This window comes from Macrosteles quadrilineatus, unplaced genomic scaffold (assembly GCF_028750875.1).
Source record: "Macrosteles quadrilineatus isolate MER2022 unplaced genomic scaffold, UCM_ALF_1.0 Scaffold_7__1_contigs__length_78375512, whole genome shotgun sequence".
NCBI classification, from domain to species: Eukaryota; Metazoa; Arthropoda; class Insecta; order Hemiptera; family Cicadellidae; genus Macrosteles; species Macrosteles quadrilineatus.
Window position 1 is genome coordinate 26970049 of NW_026542600.1, and position 22440 is coordinate 26992488.

The 22440-nt window shown below is 37.9% G+C and overlaps 1 protein-coding gene across 1 annotated transcript in view; it reads right to left on the reverse strand.

Annotated features, from left to right (window-relative positions):
• The window catches only part of LOC128998394 (alanyl-tRNA editing protein Aarsd1), a 44038-nt gene extending 22281 nt beyond the window's left edge, over positions 1–21757 (reverse strand). Inside the window, exons 1-4 of the mRNA XM_054424508.1 lie at positions 21583–21757; positions 19258–19389; positions 13871–14075; positions 4471–4563 (exon numbers count right to left, since the gene is read on the reverse strand). Of these exons, the coding sequence (XP_054280483.1) occupies positions 4471–4563; positions 13871–14075; positions 19258–19389; positions 21583–21621 (469 nt within the window). The 5' untranslated portion in view covers positions 21622–21757. The remainder of the gene's footprint in view (positions 1–4470; positions 4564–13870; positions 14076–19257; positions 19390–21582) is intronic.
• Positions 21758–22440: the final 683 nt, after the last annotated feature.

Sequence of the window (22440 nt, forward strand, 5' to 3'; positions counted from 1 at the left end):
GACCGTTGTGGAATTGGTGAAGATCCCATACTGTAAGTTAAACGTTATGTTTGTTTTTCATTTTCTTGAGTTAGCCTAGTAGGCCAAATTGTACTGTTTATAAAAATGTTATTCTAAGAAAAGTTTTGATTAAATAGTTTTTCATTCCAGTTCAAAAAGGTTATGTATTTTTTTCATTTTCTTAGATTAGTAGGCCCTACTGTTCTGCTCTATAAAAATGTTACAGTAGGCCTATTCCTTAACCCTCCGAGGGTCCCTAGTTTTGGCCTTAATGTTTGCCTATTTTTTGCACATTTGCAAGGTTTTATTAAAACGGATCTGAGAAGCTTAAAAACAATGTTAATTATACTGTTCTATATACCATTTTGTTTGGAAAATCATGGGCTTCAATATTATACATAAAACATAAGGAACATTTGTTACAAAAAAAATTTTTAGGTAAAAAAAAATTTTTTTTGGAAAATTAAAAAAAAAAAATAAGTTCGCGCTCAATGAAGTTGTATAAATTATAGGCCTATAAATATTTGAAAATAGCCACTTTGTTCTAAATTTTGTGAGGATTACAAATATATAATCATATAAGGAAGTAGATCTGCAAATAAATAAGTTATGGGCAAAAAACAGATTTCGGTACATAGCGTGTTTAGCTAAGAATGCATAGCCTAACCATAGCTAGGAATCTGGCTGATAATTTACATCAATATCACTACCTACTTCTTCAGGATCATCAACCAGCCCTTCAAAATCACTTAAATCTTCTTATAATGCACCACGTATATCACTACTTTTGATTTTTAACTCTAAAACAATGATAAACATAATAAAACACATCAGTCATCGGTCCGAGGTTAACTAACCTGTTTACAAATATGCACGTCAGCTGTCTGCTACAATCACGATCGGCTCGGAGAACATACAGCGCTTAGAGACAGACCTTTAGAAAGCTTAGAATCTAACGAAAAGAACGATACCTAACTCGATCCAGTTCAATCCGATTTTGTCAGTCATAGAGCCTTTGCTGTAAACAGTGTTTGTGAGTCGAAAAATCGACACAAAACACTACACAAAGTGTGTTATGTGTCGATTTTTCGACACATAACACTCGGAGGGTTAAGAAAATTTTTGATTACGTCGTTTTTCATTCTAATGCATTAAAGTTCATGATTGTTTTTTCGTTTTCTTAGATGAGTAGGCCCTACTGTGTTCTGCATAAAAATAATATTCCTAAATGAAAAATTTTGAATATTTTGTTTTTTATTTCTTTCAACAGTACGTACAGTTAAGGGTTATGTTTGTTTTTTGTTTTCTTAGATTAGTAGGCCATGCTGTACAGTACACTGCATAAAAATGTTATTACTTAAAGAAATGTTCTGAATACATGTAGTTTTTTATTCCAATACTATATACCTTACGAATTGTTTTGGTCCAATAAAACACTTGTGTTTTGTGCATTTTAAGTGATTTTCTTGATGACCTTCCAATAATCCGGCATTTTCAGTAATCCGGCAGTATCACGGTCCTATATCTGCCGGATTACTGAGAGTCTACTGTTTTTGAATTGCTGCCATTTATGACTTGGTTGTCCTTTTGGGTTCGGATTTGTGGCATAGTATTTGCTAACAAAACACTTTTGTGGAAGGCTTTTGCCAGTTTGTTTTCTCTTACACATGAAACTTCTGTTGGTGACTTTGATCCTTTTCTGTTTTTCCGGCCCTTTGCAGAATCGGGTTTTGGCACTTCGGTTCGCCGATTGATGTGTTTCTTCTTTAGCACATAACCGTTATCAAGTTGGATCATATAATGAAGAGCTCCGAGCCAGGTGACAACTTTTCCAAATTTCCACTCTTCTCCCATGCGTACTATAACCTTGTATAAGGAACGAGGCACTGGTTGGTGATCTTTGCGAACAGTCGACTTTATTAAAGGTTTCTGAATGTCCAACTTCGTCTTAATTTTTTTGAGCTAAGAAGATCTAAAAGACTTGTATTAATAACTGATAATTAGTATTAAAATAATTATTTCAGCATTGTGTTGCAAATGAGTCTTGTATTTTGAACAATGTTTTCAAAATCACAATAGTAAAACATAAGGAAAAATAATTAATTTAAATAACATATGGTTGTTGATGAATGCAAATAGAAAAATATATATCACAGAAGATAATGGAAAATCAAATAAAAGAAACAATTATTGTAAAGTAAGAACAAATTTCTATCCTATTTATTTTGAAGTTAAACTTAAAGAAATTACTAATACAGATTTTTGTCTATTGTCTAGTTTCAATTACATAATCTTAACAATTCTTATTTATTTGTGTTTTTCTCAGTAGATCCCTTTCATGATAGTATTAATTATATAAAATAATTACTTTAAATGATTAATAATAACTAGCAGCCAGCGTCACTTTGTGACTTCAAAATCCTATCAAAACAGAAAACAGAAAAGTCATTTTCGTCTTTACATTTTAAACAAACAACATTACAATATTTTACTTGAATTCGCTAAAACATCACCAACTGTTATGATAACACAATTTTTGTATGGATCTAAACAAAATACAGTAGACCCCCTCTTAACCGACCTCGTATTAACTGATAATCGGATTATCCGCCTTCGATCGTAAAATAATACAGTGTGTTTAACCGACCTTGCTTTGAGAGCAGTTCGGTTTCTAGAAATCTCGGCATTCCCGTTCCCTTGCTGGGCGATGAGAACTGAACCATACGCTTATCTCCACAGGATATGACTAAGAATAAGTTATTTTGTATTGGTGACAAAAAATATAGCATATTGTCAGTTTGTCATCATCGTTCGTAGTAAACAAACAACGCAACTTGTAGGGAGGGCAGGGTAGGGGGTTAACAACTCCAAGGTCAAGATAGGTCGGAATAAATTGAATTGAATTGAAATAAGTAAAATAGCAAGAAACAAATTATTTATATAGAACAAAACAGTCCTACATTGTAACGAGTTATTTTTCCTAGGGGGTATATTTTCGCTATTTGGCCGTGCACCTGTTGTAGAGGTAAGCAAGCGGCGGTGGCGAACCTGGCTAGCGCCCTTTGACCCGGCTTATCAGTTCGGATAAGCTTGGGTATCCCGGGACTACTGGATAGCCGAGAAGGACATTCGAGTCGTGGCCTACGGTGAGTGAACAGCTGGTTCGTGATTGTCGAGTGAGACGTGGAGTGCTTTGGTGACATCGGTGTCGTGTGAGATTGGTGCTCAAGGCGTGTTGGTGTCAAGTTGGGTAGTGAGTCAGTGACCCACTTGTGGTGAGTGGACGACTTGATATTATTAGTTTGATAATATTAATATCTGGTTTTATTGCAAGAGTTAGAGTTGTAACCGTGCTGGTCAAAGCCTGACGGTAGTTAGGATTTATATTAGTCAGGAATAATATTAAAGTGTATTCCTGACGGTTCTGGGCAGGTGCTAGAGCGCAAATAATATAATGTAATGACTGTAGTAGTTATTATTTTGCGTTGTACCAAGAGTTAGTTATATTACTAATAACTCTGAGGCCCGACAAACCTAGGCTGCACGATTTAGCGTGCGTAGTTGGAAACACGTGGCCAGTAGGCCATTTAGCTTTGCTTGTTTGGCTTGGTATTTATTGAGACCAGCTACTAGTGGTGTAGTCACTCTACCTATAGTGCACTTGTATTGTTATCTGGTATTATTATTGAGTGAACTGTTTGATTGTTAGCTTGGGCAATAGAGTTGTGTATTGGATTATAGTGGCCTAGTAGACCCCGCCTGGTGATAACTCGCGTTGTGGTTTTTATTGGCAAGTCGTCGTGTAACTCACCGTGTTTTAGGCACTCTGGGCTTAACTATTGGATAGTTAGGACGAAGCCCGAGTTGCGTAGTCAGCAACGACCCCCTAGGAGTGTGGAGAATCGGCGTAGGCCTGGTAGTGGTTATTGCACGTTTGTTTTGGGTGACTTGTTTTTGACTTGTTCACAGTGCCCGTGTATGAGCCAGCCCTATACCGGTTAGACCCGGCTATTGGCCTAGTGGTTTCCCTGACCTTATTGCAGACCCTGGAACTTTACCCAGCCATTGTAGGCTGAGCTATCCTCGGCAAACGTTTGCGACTGCATTTTTAATATTTTTTTTCCAGTGCAGAAAGTAGCGTCGCAACATAAACGGAACTAACATTAAAATATTCTTCATGTGATCATCAGGATGATAAATCATATAGGAGTATGTTTATACTATGGCCTTAACTTTCCACCTGTGGTAATAGCTTTCTTCCTTATAAGGGAAATTCGCTATAAGGCTACCATCCTCTAAAAATGTTTGGCATCTGTGAACACTGAACAAAGTCTACATCAACAAAACAGTTTTTATGTATTTAATATAAATTACATGATTTTTGAATTCACTACTTCATGTTTTGTTTTTAGTTGGGCCTAGATGTTTTGTCAGTTTCTACCTACGACCATCTTTTATTTAGGGACTCACCCAGTTCAATGTAGCAAGATTCAGATCCCAAACACCATGACAACGTATCCAGTTGAAACATCCTCTCTGCCAATGCTGATATCAGGTGCTGGCCTGTAAAATGCCATGTTATTTGTATAGTACTAAACTATTGACAAACTCCACCATAAGGAATATTTAATTGATATATACTGGAGGGTGTACTTTAATGTAGGTTCCTTGTAGTTCAAACTCACATTTTGTAACTGCAAAAGCCACAAACAAACTTTATTAAGTGACGCCAGAGACATACATTGTTAACATTGAGATTGCCCAGACTGGAATGCTCAACTGAGTTCGGCTATCGGTTACCTGGTGGGGTATACCTATGATGCATCATTAATCACATCTTGGCATTCTGGCCTAATGATGTGCTCCATCAGAAGTACAAAACAGCTGTAGTCTATATACAAAGGATGGTTTTGGACAGTAACCAAGTAATTTAAACCACTATAGTTTAAATGTATGTGTTTTAGTAATGCACTATCTTTGTCTCGAGTGTGAGAAAACCTTTAGAAAAGATGAATACGCATGCCTAAGTGAGAATGTTTTAAAAGACGTGTGTGACTTTCAACAAAATTTTTTTGTAAGGGATACAATTTGTCGATAAAGCCCATTTGTTTGGTGAAATGATTAGTTATGTATTATGTTTTAAGGTAATAAACTTGTACTGGGTAAAAAAAAAACATTGAAATAACTAAATAATAGCTTAAAAAACCATTATTATCGACGATTGGATTAGCCACGTTGCTGAATAACCACGAAAGCAAAAAAAAAAAATTAAAAAATGAATACATATGTACTATGCAAGTGGTGGCGAGAGGTAAGCGAAGCCCCTCAGGAGAGATGTGGGCCCTAACGGCTACTCTTCCCTCAAGACCGCTGCGAGTCAGTTAATCTGTAGTGTCTTTTAATCCCAGCCTACAAGGCGTGCCACTGTTATTACTAAAGGCAGTGTCTATGTTGGCAGAGCAAATTTCTGCCCTAGGGTCAGGGAGCAGCAACACTGTACGACCTGGGGCCAGAGTTATGAACACCGGTTCAGGCCCAGTGTCAATGAGCAGCAGGCGGAGTGAATGGGTCATGGTAAGGCTGCTGCCCTCCAGTTCTGGTATGTGTGCAGCGGGGCTGGAGATGGTATTGATGGGCGAAGTGTACGAAACACGGTACAGCCTTCAAACTGCTCACTGGTGTGTTTCAGAAGGAAATTATGTCTGCTGATAAAATGACGGAAACTAATCCAGGTGGGTCAGCACATAGGCGTGAATCCCACCCCCCATCAAGGAGGGCTTGCCCATGTATTCTGGGGAGGGCAAATTATCAGGCAATGTTTCAGTGAGGAAGGTGGAGTGGGGTGATGAGGCTTTGCCAGGAGCTCCCTCACAGCAAGATCTCCACCTAATATTAATTATATTCTAATGCTTGAGAAGCGCACAGGGCTGTGGCGGATTGTGCGGCTGATTCAGAGGTGCCCATCCCCCCCAAACCCAGAGGCGCAATCCCTCCCAAGCCAAAGGAGTAGTCCCCCCCAATTTATGTTGCCGTCCATTTAAACCTACCCTTCCCCCACTAATTTATCTGACAATTTTCCCTTTACCTCATAAAATAGTCCAGTAAATAGAGACAGAAATAGGGGGGTTAACTTACAAACGGTCCGGTAAGTCTAATTTTTTTATATGTTGTCTAGGATGGTAAGTAGGTGTTAAAACCGCAAAATGCACAATTCTACCCCCTCCGCGCCCGCCGCCATATTGAAAAATCGAAAAAATCGGTACTTTCTAGAGATTTTCGCCTATATCTCTGTTTTGGTGCGTTTTAGCGAAAAATATGTAATTGCAATGTTGTATACGATTAAATTTCCTATAATATAAGTATAACAATTTGGTTCTAAGACTTATGGATACGAAAATATTCCAATTGTTTTACAATAAAACGTACATTTTTTTGTTATTTTGCTAAATCTCTTTCTTTAGATTGCTGTAATTCAGTAATGAAATATTCTAGGATAACAAGTATCCCAATCACATGTATTGAGCATTTAATTACCTACAAAATGCTTCTATTCTTTAGGCCAACCGTTTGATGTGGGGCTGCAAAACAAGCAAAACAAATTAAAAGAATGGGTCTATTTTTTCGCTTTTGTGACCTAAAAATTAACAAATTAACTTTCAGTTTTCGGTTTAATTTTCAGTTAATGAAACCATACTTACTGTAGCCTACTTACTACATGTAACAGTGCAATGCTCATGATGCAGGTACTATATTCCTCCCTTACAAATATACACTGGTGAGAGGAGGTGTTAAATTTAAAACAACCCACCAACACAGCAAGTAAATTTTTAAAGATTCATTTATTTAAACAAAATAAGATCAAATACTGTAATAATAAACGTTTAATAAATAAGTAAACTAATGGTTAATAGAATTAAAATAAACTAAATAACTAACATATTAGAAAATTTATTACTGGAGCTTTGCTCGTTTAGTAGGCATCTTATGGGGTCATGCATGGGCTTTTCTACCCATGGCATGAAAAGTCCCTCGGCCATCTAGAGTATTGACGTTGAAGTCGGCGTTATCAAAAACCAGTTGGCAGAAAGCATCGCCACGGTTGGGTTTCACCAGAGGTAGTTGTTGTTGCATGATGGTAGACACTTCAAGTAATTGTGATTCGTGATAAGAGGAAGAAAATCCAATAGATGCCATTAAATCTACCAGAAGCTTTGAACCAAACTTTTTGTACATGAATACACTTAAGTCAGAAGGGGTGACACAAAGGACCTTGGTCAGCGTGCGATAAGGCCACACATTTCTTTTTCAATTTCTCCAGAGATCTTTTCTTGTTCTTTGTTATAACGGATGTCAGGAGAGTGGGCAAAGATTGTGGAATAACTGTTGCAACATCATTCAAAAACTGGTCAGTGGGTGGGTATTCTGTGGTATTGTAGACCTGACATCTAATATCTTCCAAAACTATGTCTGCTGCTACTTTCACTACTCTTAGTCTCTCTCCTTCTCGATCTGTGGATTTCATTGTACTGTACCAGTTGTCGGTGAGTATTTTATATCCTGTATTTTTGGAACAGATTGTCGTTTTTTTGTGAGTATCAACAATTAGGATATCTCCACCGTACTTCTCCAGTAGGTGGGATTTAATTGTTTTTGAATCGATTTGATGTTCACCCTTGATGCAAGCCCTTGATGCAAGAAATTTTGCAAAATAACAGAAAGTTACATACATAATCTATTAGGATATTTAACCGTCTACAACATTGACATTACGTATTTATCTTATTTTGATCTTATTTTGTTTAAATAAATGAATCTTTAAAAATTTACTTGCTGTGTTGGTGGGTTGTTTTAAATTTAACACCTCCTCTCACCAGTGTATATTTGTAAGGGAGGAATATAGTACCTGCATCATGAGCATTGCACTGTTACATGTAGTAAGTACAGTAAGTATGGTTTCATTAACTGAAAATTAAACCGAAAACTGAAAGTTAATTTGTTAATTTTTAGGTCACAAAAGCGAAAAAATAGACCCATTCTTTTAATTTGTTTTGCTTGTTTTACAGCCCCACATCAAACGGTTGGCCTAAAGAATAGAAGCATTTTGTAGGTAATTAAATGCTCTATACATGTGATTGGGATACTTGTTATCCTAGAATATTTCATTACTGAATTACAGCAATCTAAAGAAAGAGATTTAGCAAAATAACAAAAAAATGTACGTTTTATTGTAAAACAATTGGAATATTTTCGTATCCATAAGTCTTAGAACCAAATTGTTATACTTATATTATAGGAAATTTAATTGTCTACAACATTGCAATTACACATTTTTCGCTAGAACACACCAAAACAGAGATATAGGCGAAAATCTCTAGAAAGTACCGATTTTTTCGATTTTTCAATATGGTGGCGGGCGCGGAGGGGGTAGAATTGTGCATTTTGCGGTTTTAACACCTACTTACCATCCTAGACAACATATAAAAAATTTAGACTTACCGGACCGTTTGTAAGTTAACATACCTCACTGGACTAAAAACGAGCATTTCAAGTATTTAGTAAACTTGAGGTACGAAAAACAAACTTGCTGATAATCAAAATTAAATGTTTAATAGGAAACGTCATTTAACAATAAATCATTGTATCTAACTAATGGACGAATTAGAAGTTTTTCAATTTACAATCAGAATCTGTATTGTCAGCGAACATGTGCTCAATATTGCAATAGACAACGTCTTCAATACTCGGTGAATTACTCTACTCCAACACAGTACTGAAACTGTACAATATATTAGGTGGCGTTAATGTTTACAGGGCTTAAGAATGCAAATAGTTTTATGTGCATTAATAATACTTTGGCAAAAAGTATCTTGTTTAAAAAATATAGGCAGAGTCACGAAATAAGACAGACTTGTTGCTTGCCACTCCCAGGCTGCCTTCTACAAAAATCACCGGGCAAAATACCCACAGGACACAATACCTTAATTGTACCAGTAGTACAAAAGGTTTTTGTAACGAAGTAATCTTATAATTCATTTTGATAGCCCCAGGATTGACTAATAATAATTTTTCTTTATGACTAATAATGGTAGAAACGCATCTTGTCAGACAATCCGTTTGTACACAAAACACGAAACGATAACAGATAGGCCTATCAATTCACTCGTGTATATTGCCACGGGCAGGACTGGAAGTAAACTGAATCAGGTTATGACGGAAAGACGTGGTCTCTGGATTGTCGTCTGTGTTATCAAAAGCTGATATTGGACTAATTGTAGTGACCTAGGAGAGTGTTGAAAATATAATGGGATTGATTTAATTGAGTTTTCCATTTAAAATTATTGACAATAATAACCAATTTATATGCTGGTCTGGATATAAATGATGGTCTCGAAATTCTACTGCGTGAAAGGAAATTTATTTAAAACTTTGAGGAGTTTGAAATATATAAATACATAAAACTAGGGACAGCACAAAATTTTTGAGTGAAAACACTCAATTTTACTTATGAATTCCATTATTTCAACACTTGTCTCAGTCACTACAATAGTCCAATATCAGCTGTTGAAAACGCAGACGACAATCTAGAGACCACGTCGGTCCGTCATAGCCTGAACCTGATTCAGTTTACTTCCAGTCCTGCCGACGGTAATGTACACGCGTGAATTGATAGGCCTATCTGTAATCGTTTCGTGTTTTGTGTTAAATGCTTGTAACGTATTCTGACGACATCTCCAGAAGTGGATCTTTTGTAAATCCTGACGATGGTGGAGTTAAAGAACCACCAAAACATATATAGCAAATAAAATTCGACACTGGTATATTAAGGATTGTCTGACAAGGTGCGTTTTTACCATTCTTAGTAGCAATATTAATTACGAACGGCAAAATGTTGTTGGTGTTGATAGTGAGCTACTTAGAAACACTTTTTCGGGCTGCTTATACAAAATTATACATTCATTATGACAGCTAGCAAAAATATCCCCCCCCAAAATCCCTTCAAAAAAAGTCCCCCCCAAAAATTCCTGTGGCGCAAACGCGCCACAGTACCCCCCCTCTGGGCACCCCTGGGCTGATTCAAGCGCTTGTGCTAACCCAACCCTGGGTTCCATCTCTGAGGTGGCAACACCGGATCGGATCTGAGTATAGAGATCCAGGTCTGTGTAACTGTTCCAGAACAGGAGAGACAACAAACACAGCTATCTGTACCTCCCAGTGTCTAGAGGAAACAGGCGACGGAGAGGAAGGAGGCCGAGGGTACGTGGCTTTCTAAAGCTGCGTACAAGAGATCTAAGGGTATGTTGACATGCCTAAGAGGAAAAGGCAGGTGGAAACTCCTAGTCCTGCTGGAGAAGGGGCTTCAGGTATTTCTCCGATGCAAAGAGTTTCAGGTCTGTTGCAGCAGCAGCAGACGCCGAAGCGGGCGAGAAGGTGGGATGTTCCACCGCCGCCGCCTAGAAGCACTGAAGAGGGCGATGCCAGAAAGAACTTGTCCTTTAAGGACCAACTTTCGGGCTGGAAGATGGCGATTGTTCCGGAGAACTATCCTGAAGATAGGTTCACTGATGAACAATTTTTCCTGTTACAGGAGAAGCTGTTTAAGATGGTTATTTTGGCCGCCACCCCTCAGCAAATCCTAAAAACCTACACAGATTAACGGTAAGGCGATCGCAGTCTTCTGCGGAAACGAGGTAACCAGAGCTTGGCTCAAGGAGGTGGCTGTTGGTCTCGGTCCGGTGGGCGTGGGGGGGGGGGGGGGGGGGCAGGGTGTGATTGCGAGAGTTTCAGTTTTTTTTCTTTTTTTCCTTAGTAGGGTTGGGGTATTTAGCTACCTCTTGCTACTTCGGCCTTATGGTCTATTGTAGCACCCTTAAGTTCATTTTGACAGCCCTAGGCTTCTGATGTAGCCCAGGAGCTGAAAGACACCCAGTTTCCTCATCTCTGTAGGGGGATTATAAAGATCTCCTACGTACCACCAAGGTCCTTCTTCATACCGACTGGATCCTGGCCAAGAAGGACCCAAAAGATATTTTTTTGTTTATTCAGTAGCAAAACCCTGGCTTGTCAACAAGGGACTGGAGAGTGGTCAGTTGAAGAGAGAGGAGGAGCACCCGACTCTGGTTCTGGCGCTTGACTGTGGGAGTGCTAAGTTCCTTAGGGACAGAGGCAGGAGGATTTTCTTGGGCATAAATAGGGTTCAGCTCAATGTTCTTTCAGGTGCTCCTGATGACGATCAGAATACTGCAGGTAAACCTTCAGCACAGTAAAGCTGCCACTGCAGTACTCGGTGCGAGCACTTCGGGTGGGGCTTTGGACTTTGCCCTTATCCAGGAACCCATTGTAAGAGATGGCAAAATAGCGGGAATGGGGGTCTCTAGGAGCCAGACAATTTGGCTCAGGTCCGTAATCCTAGAACCTGCATTTGGACGAACAATGACACCTTTAGCATGCCGGTTCAGGAATTTTGTTCCAGAGATATCTACTCTTCTACTCGCGTTGGTGTACATGCCGCAAGACGGGCCCAGAGCCACCGCAAGAGGAGGTTAGGAAGCTGGTCGAACACTCGGCCAGAATTGGCGATGAACTTGTGCTGGGCTGTGACACCAACTCTCACAACACTGTAGGTATATGGATGTAGGAACAACAACACAAGAGTTAAGGCACTTCTTGAATACTTAGCCTCTAGTGGTCTCATGATTGCTAATGTCTGTTCAGAACCAACATATCTTAGCAGGGCTGGAGAATGGGTAATAATAGATCTCACTGTTACCACAGAGGGGATTAGCCCCAGAATCCTGGAATGGAGGGTAACCCAGGAGCCTTCCCTCTCTGATGCACAATTTGTGATATCATCCCCCAGAAATGCACAATATGTTATACTAAACAGACATAATTTAGAATTTTATAAAAAATAACACTGTGTATAGACTATAGAGGCCTTAGATATATAAATTTGTTAATCAAAAGATATAAAAAATGAATGTAATAGTGGGAAATTTTACTGTAAACTAAAGAGATTCTTAATGGAAAAAGCAATTTACTCCTTTGATGAATTTTACAATTTAAAAAATTGTGAATATGCAATAAGTTACATTTCTCACTGACTCTGTTCATTGTACTTGTAAATTTATGAATAAAGGAGATATTGATTTGGTTTTATTTGATTTGATCACAGACATATTTTGTTCAACATTGGTAACTTTTCCATGGAAAAGATTGAATTCAGGAATCCCAGAAAGGTGGATTGGGTTGGGATCTGTACAGATCAGCTCTTAAAATTTCTTAACAGCTCTTAGCATTGAGTGTTTTGATACATGGTTCCCTAGAGTCAGGGACACCAACACACTAGACCTTGCCTCTGGGAGCTTGGGTTAGGTCATAGTCTCGTCTTTCGATTAGAGCTGCTCGCTAGTGGTGAAGAAGCAATGTAAAGTGAGTTGGTGGACCACAAAACTCGCCAGCCTTAAAAAGAGAGTCAGGACTCAGTTCAGGTGGGCAAAAAGGTGAAATAATTGAGAAGGCTACCATAGAATGATAACCCAATATAATCTTGCCGTAAGGAGGGCCAAAAGACTCTCCTGTAAACATTTCTGTAGTAGAGTGGTAGTAAGCTGGAAAGTGTTAGAGATACATCCAGGATATACACTGTCCTAAGAAAGGACAACTCCTCCAAGCTAGGACCCCTCAAGGAAAGTGGGGGAGACAAGCTGTATGAACCAAAAACAGTGCAAATGCTCATGACGGCCATCCACGACGGCCATCCACTTCCCTGGTAGCATCATCCCAAGCAAGCTATCAGAGCCGGAGGATGAGGAACAAGCTGTCACAAGGGCAAACAGCCCTCTGTGGAGGGTTGCGTGCCACAGAGTGACACTTTCGTGTAAGATGGTCCATAAGGTCGCCCATTCCGTACAAATCACCTGGACCTGATGAGGTAAGACCCGTCTGCCTTCAGCAAGGTGTTGATATACTACTTCCGGCGATGAGCAATCTGCTCAGGGTCAAGACCGGCCTGGAGTATTTCAAGGGTCGTCTTCAACCCAAAACCTGGTAAGGAAAGTTACACGGATCCAAAGTCCTTCCGTCTCATCTCTCTGTCCTCTTTCCTACTGAAGACTCTAGAGAAACTGGTACTGAGGTATGTAGGGGACACAGTCCTCAGAGTCAATCCCCTACACAGCCATCAGCACGCTTACACTCCAGGAAGATTCTGTGACTCTGCGCTACATCACTTGGTAAGCAGAATTGACAAGGCGTTGAGAGATTGTCCTCAAGGCTTTCCTTGACATCCAGCCTTTGACAACACTGAAACCCAGGCTGTCATCAATGCTGCCAGAGCTCGTGGATTCCATGAGGTGGTGTGCAGGTGGGTTAGAAACGCTTGTTGAGTAGAAATCACAGAACCGCCACTTTTAATAAACTCCTCCACAACAAACGCCCGATGCTCACCGAGCCAAGCCATGGCAAACACTGAACGTATGGCACGTACGCCGCTACGGAACAATACCCCTTCCACATCTCTACCCCCACTACAACTCACGCGGTGGCTTGCTCAAACCAGGGATGTTTTTTGCCGGACCCTGTATTATTGTTTGATTTAGGCCCAACACTTAGTTAAGATGTGTAATGTGATTAAGATTATCGTTATGGATCTCGTAAACCTCTTAAAATACTGTTGTGAAAATAAATCACAGCAGTTCTTCATTTTTCAAAGTTCTAATTAACATTATTGAGTAACTGGAAACAAATTCCTGTAAGTCCTAAGAAATGCTCAAATATAGAAACCACCAACCTAATATTACTCCTTTCTACTAGTAAAGATATGCATCTTTAATTTCAGTAAACCATTACAATAACTGTCACAAGTAACAACCTGAATGCTGGATCATGTGGTAGAACCGGCGATGCCAAGATAGTAATTGATGCACAGGTGTGCCAGGCAATAACTCATTCCATGGAACATCCCACCTTTCTTCCACCAGGTGTACCACTTGGCCATTTCTGCGGAAGACGTGACACACTCTCAGCTCATCTGTACCCCCCTCCCTTTCTAGCCTCAGCACACCTTCGTCACAGGGCTACCAACAAAACAAATAATTAAAGTCTCTAGGTATGTTACAACACAAATTGAGAGTAAACAAGGGAGTTTTCAATTATATTTTATTGATTTAGAATAAGTCAAATTCTAAGCCTTGTTGAGGGAATACGTCTTCACTTTGTCTCGTATACAGTTCATAAAATATACTAATATGCAAACCCTCAAATATATACAGTATATAACTTTTGAAAATGTAGTAAAACCAAAGAGAATTGATTCCGTTCCCTTAACCTTAACTACAACTTTCTCGATGAAAATGTGTTTGAAGATTGAATGTTCATATCCCAAATTTTTACTGTACATTAACTTACTGTAGCTCAAAGTACCCAGTCAGGAAAGGGCTGGTTTGACAGCCCACTGACTTCTTGGTTAGTTTATCCCTAGATTGTATTATTCGTCCTTTAATATTTTACAAAGGCTATGTAAAAGGAGTTTATTTTCCAACATCCTAATTAAAAGAGACACGGATCTAATTTTACGATAAAAAAATAATATTGCTCCTCAAATCTGCATACCTAAACTAGAACTACATAAAATTTTATCCATAACATATAAATATCATCTTTTTAGAAAACAATAATTAATTAATAATTACCAATAATTAGTAATAATGGTGAATTAATAATAATAATAATAATTAATTAATAATAATAATTAGGTAATTAATTAATAATTAAATAATAATTTGGTAAATACATGATGTGCTTGAATTGCTGGCAAACACTTTTATGGATTCTTTAACTGCAGGAAGCACGGAGGACATGCTTGGCAAGCAGTCAGTCAGAGGTGGTGGCGTTTCAGAGAGGAGGGCGTGTCTCTAGGCCCATTACACCATTACAATATACTACATTACCACTAACGATACAAAAAAAAATATTGTTGGTAGCTTAGCTGGGGAAGGGGGTGACTATTCCAACCCCTCCCCCCCTCCCCTACTGATACCAGCATTCAAGTCTGTTCAAGAGCTGCCAGAGAAACCCCTTACACCAATGTCACGGTCGGAGAGCTCAACGATGGTGCTTCAAAAATAGTAGAGTGATAGAGTCCTCTTACAGACTCCTCTGAATGTTGGATATGGCTGGGAAAGTCCTCAAGCAGATGATCCGTTCCCAAATGCATTCAGCCATGTTCTGCAAGGGACCTGAGCCCTTGTCACCTCGTCAGATATAAGCTTCAGGAAGCAGCAGTAAACGGTCAACACTATTGAGGAGGTGAAGTGAGCCGTGATGAGAGCTGAGAATTTCAACCACTACTCTTTTCGGGTTGTGCTGCTTGTAACATTCAATGTGTGAACGCATTATTCAATTCTGCGAGGAGGTGTGATATGCTGGACGCTCTAGAGAACAACTTCCATGTTCAGGCATTATCTCAGGATCTGCCTTCTCACATTGGAATCTGGAAGGCCCATGGACGATGAATAACTTCTGGTGTCACCTAAGGTTTTATAACTTTGCCAAGGCCTGGACCTCTAGATCGTCGCCTACGACTGGCTTCCTGACGTCTGAAATGCTTGACGAAACCATTTAGTTGGATACACAAATGACATTTTGGCTTTGATAGCGGCTTTGATAGTAGCGTTGAGATGGCCCAGCTAAAATAAAATGGAGCCATACGAACCATCATCACAAGGATGGCAGATCAAGGTCCCACAGTCACTCTGAGCAAAACCGAGATTGTAATTCTGACCAAAAATAGGAATGACTTAACAAAATAAATACCTCAGTCGCAGCAAACCTGCAGACTAAGCGAATTTGCATTTGCCTGATTTTATTTCCAATTACCCTATATCTATTTAAATAACTTTAGGTTTAACGAGTACCTAGGTTGCTGCTACAGGCATTAAAGTGTATTTTTTAGTAGAATATTAATAGCTTAGTATGAAATGAATAAATTTGCCAAGTTAGATCCAAATATATGGATAAACAAACAAACTGCAACAGTTACTTACCCTCCATAAAAAATAACATGGGGATTTAAAATTTTAATTTATTTAATTTTCTCCGTAACCATACAAACACACTTCAATATACAAAATTATTTGTTTGAGCTCTTCAAAATGGTTTTAGAAATAAATTGGGAGATTTTAAGTTTTGGGGGTAAAAATAACACACATTTAGGGGCGGTTCATGAGCTCGGGACGTCATAGTCCGTGACCAGACGCTGGTCCCTAACTATATAAGCGCCCACCAAAAAACGGGTTCACGAGTCAGAGCCTAATGATGTGAAAGCCGGGCTTATTGCTGGTTGAGACCAAATCCGAAGCGGAGCCTAATGACAGGGATTCGCAGGGAATTTTTGTTGAGACGTTGGTAAAAACTTAAAAAACCTACTTTGTATGGTCACCATTTCATTGAAAACACATGTGAAGCCACTGCTACCGATATAGGCACTTCCATACAATAGGATGATCGTGAAACAAAGCTGAACTAAAACATCCAAAACGATTATTTTTCACGTATTTCATTGTCTCAATGCTCACATAGGCCTATAATAATATTTTAAAGTTTATTGATTTATAAACACAACAAGCCACGTTTGTATGAAATCAGATAATGGATGTCTTTATTGAAATATACTTTTCTGTGTGCATTATTGTAATTCAATTAAGATGCATGACATAAAATAACCGGGTATTTATAACCGTATGAATGCCTATTTTGCATAAATGCCCGATAATTTAGGATGGTGATTTTTGGATAGGCTAATTTTAACTAAACTTATTTAAATGGTACAGTTATTGAAACTAGAATGTATTTAGACATATTGACTATTTAGATATAAAAATCATATGTGTGATGTGTGTGCTGGTCTCGTGGTTGCAATCTAAGAATATTCTTACCGTTATTCTTACACTCTTTAATTATCCATCTGTAAAATTTTGAAATAATATTCTGTGGTTCGCTCGTAATATCATTTATGTAAACAGCTATGGTTTTTAGCGAATTTCCCATAGGGAATAAGCTATTACCGTAGTACTCATGGTAAGAACTGAACCCGGGACCGATTTCCTTTTTCGTTCTGAGGTCCCTAGAGGCCAAAAACACCATCCGTTCAAATTCATATATATATATACCGTATATATATATATATAAAACTCGAGCAAAAATGATCCAATTTTGATGAAATTTGGTATAAACCTGTAAAACCTACATTTATTCGAATGAGTTAGCGAACCAGCATGATCGGACTATGGGAACGGGGGTTTATGGGGGGTTTTATGGGGTAAAAATAGGTTTTTCTCATTTTGGAGCTTAAAAACACAAAATTTCACAACTTCTTTCCAAACTATTTTGTAGAGCTTAAAAAAAAAACTAATAATTTAGTGTGTTTAAGTGTTATTGTGTGCCTAATGGTTACGGAGAAAATTCCAAAAAATTGTAAATTTAAAATTCCCATGTTATTCTTATGGAGAATATTGTAAAATGTTGTAGTTTGCTTGTTTATGAACATATTTTGATCAAATTTGGAAAATGCATTCATTTCTTACTAAACTATTAACATTTTACAAAAAAAAACCACTTTTTTACCCTCCCAGTTGCAGCAAACCTAAGTACTTGTTAAACTAATTCTATTTAAATAGGGAATTGAGTAGATGTGATATTTTTAAGGAGGCATTTTAGTGTAAATCCAATCAAATCAGGGCTAATGGAAATTCGCTAAGTCTGCAGGTTTGCTGCTGCGGGGGTATTTTATTTTAATTTTGTGTTGTTGCGATTTTTAAGATTAGTTTTATTGGTATTACAATGTTTTTTTTATTTTGGAATACATTGTTTTTTTTCTTTTGGTATTGTTTCAAACTGAAAATTTTATTTGTTCTGCTTTCATTACCAAACAAATAGCTACCATCCAAGCTTTCCTAACATCCAATAAATCACCAGTTCTCTATGAAAAGTGCCATCGGCCAAAAGTATTAGTGCAACATTTTTTTTTCAATTTAGAATACTGTAATGGATTTTGTTGTGGGGAAATCCGTGCCTTGGAGTGAACGCCTCAAATGACTCATTGACGGCATCTTTGGAACATCTAAATCTATCTTTAAATTCATCTAGTCATAAAAGGGTTTTAGTCATGATAACGAGCTGGTCCTATGCGAGGTAGTGGAGTGGTACCGGTAGTACGTAGTTGTTAACATACTAATACAGTGTAGATATTTCATATAGTCATATTAATACACACAGCGACCAGTGAGTAACACACACGACGGTGATATCACAACGAACCGTACTCAACGACTGACGGTTTGCTTGATGTTTCCCACGGCAAAAAACTATTTCTGATAATTATGTTAGGTAACGGTGGTTTAACTGTGGCTGATTAGTTATTCTACGCATAATTTTATCGTTAAAATTGTAATAACATGGGGTTTATCAGTAAAAATATATCTTTGTTATGACACTACTTTGTTACGTGCATAATTTATCTGTCGTTTTAAGTTGTTTGATGATTTTTTCATGTTTTTTTTAGCGTTTTTACCATTTTTACATATTTTTTTTAACATGGTGTTGTGGGTAACTTAATGAAATTGTTCCGAATTTAATGAGGAACCATATTTAAACATTAGTTTTTAAAAAATAATAAAAATTAAGGAGCTAATTAGATAAAACCGGCATGATGTCACCTTAAACCTGCGTCCTACCAGGTCTGAGTTGGAGACCAAACACCATTGTTTTTCTGGGCCCGAACCCTCTCATTTGGGCTCGGACTTGACTCGTGAACCCACCGGGTCTAATGATCAGAAGTCGGGACTATCTGTAATTGGCCTATCAGTTTAGTCCGCGGCTTATAAAGTCACGAGCTCGTGAACCCGATTTTGTAAGTCCCGGCCCAAATACCAGTTATTTCCGGATTCTGGGCTCGGGCTACGATAGTCCCGAGCTCGTGAACCGCCCCTTACTCTTCGCCACACCTAGGCCTAACGCACACCATCCCGCCAAGCCACGGTCATCAGATCGAGGTAGTAGGCTTTCAGCCAACAGATTACAACAAGAAACAACAAATTATAGTCATGAATGAATCTTTATCAGAGTGATCTGGAACTTTTGTTCACTTTAAACCTGTTGAAATCTTGCCGGTTTGGACCGTACGCCCCTCCAGTTTAAATAAAAACTATGTTAATATTTTTTATTTGCTTCTTCATTTGAATTGTTCTTGTAGGTACTTACTTGACCTCCTCCTTCTGGAAAGAGTATTGTGTTTTCCAAAATAATTCCAACTCCTTTTATTTTAATTTGTGTACCAGCAGAAATTGAGATTGAAAATTCATCTTCAATGCATTCAACTAGTTTAGTAGTAAACTGAAATAAATGAAAGAACATTAAATAATATGATTTAATATCAGTGAGATACTTACAGCTTGTAGTGAGTCAATTTTCTTGGATTGTATTATGAAGATGGATAACAATGCCAGACTCAAGAAAATATAATAGTTACTTACCCATGAAACACTTGGTTTTTCAAAAATATTTTCTTAAATTCCTAAGACCGCATTTATTGTAAATAAGTTATTGTATCTGATCAATATTACTGGTCAAAAGTAGGTACTAAAATATATTTCTTACATAAGATTCAAATCATAATATGGAACGTGGCCTTTAGTTTCAAATAGTGGTGCATTGTATATTAAACTAATGTTTTCTCTCCACATACCGACTAGTTTACCATACCAATAAACCATGAGAACTGCCGGTTAATGGACCTTAAATTTGTAAACTTTGATTTAACTTAGTTTATCGGACACTTAGGACTCTTTCAGACAAAACTGATTAAAATGCATGTTTGTAGCCCCTGAGCTGATGAACATAATGTAAGACTACTTACAAAATCCCGTCACAGCTCAATGATGGTGTTTTAACACCAAAATATGTCCTACCATACTAAGTTAAATTTAGATGTTTTGTTAGGCTTTGACAGGATTGAGTAAGTAATTTAGTGTTACAAAGACTTATTGTATTTTCGGATTCATCTTGAGAAAACTTTAAGAAGACCCACGAAAATTACATTAAAGTTGGTTAGAGTATATTCAAAATTTGCTGGTCTTAGGCCTAATAATAAATAAGTTATATGACAGTATCAAGCTTTGATGGCCCGTTAAACCATGGTTCCTATTGTCTAATGTTCAGTAGCGTAGCCAGGATTATGTCAAGGGGGGGGGGGGGTTCACGCAGCTAATCTGGGTGGAGGGGGGGTTTGAGGGCCACAGCTAAGTGGTTTGAGGGCCACCTTAGAAAAGAAATAATAAGGTTTGTTTAGGGCCATTTAAAAAATAACTAATGGCCATAAAAAAAAACAAGTGTAGGATGTGATCTAACAATGTAAGCATAGGCCTAGTAGGCCTATTTGATTTGGTATGTACACCCTCTAGTACATTAGATTTTTTAATATTCCTCATTTGCACCGTTCCACTTGAGAACTTAACATAATAAGCTAAATAGCAGTGCGGTCCAGTTTTTTTTTTCAGTAGGTACATTATCTATTGTCTATAAAGAACCTCGGTTAACCAGAGTGGTCAATATAAATGCTTCTAAAATTATGTTACATAACCTCATTATCTAATACCAAGAACATTTTATAAATTGTGTTTCTTTAGTCTAAGGCCCCATTCATGCACCAAGAGCGGGAGCGGTAGCAATAGCGGGAGCGATTTTCAACACCATTGAGTTAAATGGGCTTGTTTATGCACGATGAGCGATAGCGGTAGCGGTTGACCTCTCGCTGCGGTTTCTAATTCAACTGCTGTTTAATTAGAAATTGCAGCGGTTGTTTGGGAGTGAGCAGTTTTCAACTAGGCCTACATTAACTCAAATAAGACTGTTTATGCACAGCGGGAGCGGCTACAGCCAGTGTTGCCAGCTTGACCAACGCACACATGCACTTAGGGCAAATAGTTGTGTTTTATTTGGCAGAGTTTGAGTTGGCAAGGCTGTGTCCCACTTCCATTCTCCGTTGACCAACCGCTATCGCTTGCACAATTTTGACAAAATTTTCACAGCCTTATTTTAGTTACCTATTGCATGTTGAGTCCTTTTTCTTTTAAAACAGATTTGTATTTATTGGCCATTTTAAGTATTGCTCTGCTCTTAATTCTAGTTAACTTACTAATTATTTTCTTTTAATATATTTTACTGTATGCATTACAAAGATAGGGTACCTATATTCTTTAGGATTACTATTACCACCGTTTGCACGGTACTACCATGTCTAACTTAAATCTAGAAATTAATGTATTGTTTTGTAAAATAATGTTCATAATTGAAAATAAATAGCCTAAATAAATGGTGTGATGTGTAAAGCAAGTTAAAGTTATATATTAGACATAGTAAGTTAGCCCTTGTAGCTAGAGCACCAAACCACGAATAACCAGAATGCAATCATGCATTGCAACTTCTATTAGGAGGAACACAAGTGTTCATTGTGGGTCATTTAGACAAAAAGAGGTACTAGACCTAGGTCTAGTAAATTAATTATTAGTTTTGACCTATATAAGTTACCTCTTTTAAAAAAGAATCTTCCTGACATTTAAGTATCATTTTGGTCAGGCGATATTTGAATTCAGGGCCTTGTCACTATAAAATATAACAAATATTTTTGATGGCTCAAAACTATAATTAACTATTATTGTAACTTCCATTCAAACGTAGTCTTCTTCTTAAATAAATAAAAATAAATACCTGAGAGAGAGAGTGAGGTTGAGGTTAGGTCAGCTGACAGACAGGCTGACTCTGACTCACCAAAAATATACCAACTACCAAACTACCAACTCATGGAAAGAGAAAGAACCAAAACCAAACCAAAAACAAGGAAGAAGAAGGGGAAAAAAGAGAATTGCAGTATAACAAATGTCAAAAAGGACAGTCAACAAAACAATATAAAAGTAAATAATGCAGAGACAGGCTAGAAAACCTGCTATAGCCTAGGTAACAATAATTATCAATTATCAGTTATCAATCATTGAGATGAGATGGGGACGCCCCTAGGTGCGTATTTTAACCCAAATATGAGTGAAGGATAAGTGTATAATCAGAATGATGTGAGATGAACATAATAGAACCTACGAATGATTGATGAACGACCACGGATTTATTCTTTTTAACGAATTATATGGGTAGTTGTAAGGTGTGTGGCTCTGGGGAGTGGGGATTGTTGGCGGGGATTTTCTCCCTAATCCTTGTATTTCCCCAAATTTTGGGGTAAGGCAGTCCAAACCTCGTATACCCCTAATTATTGGGCGGAGAACTCTATGGAACCATCGCGGCCCCCCTAAAACCCCATTTTTACTTACAATGGGGAAAATGTCCCCCTAATATTTTTTTTATTTTAATGGATTAATTATGTTTTCCTAAATACAA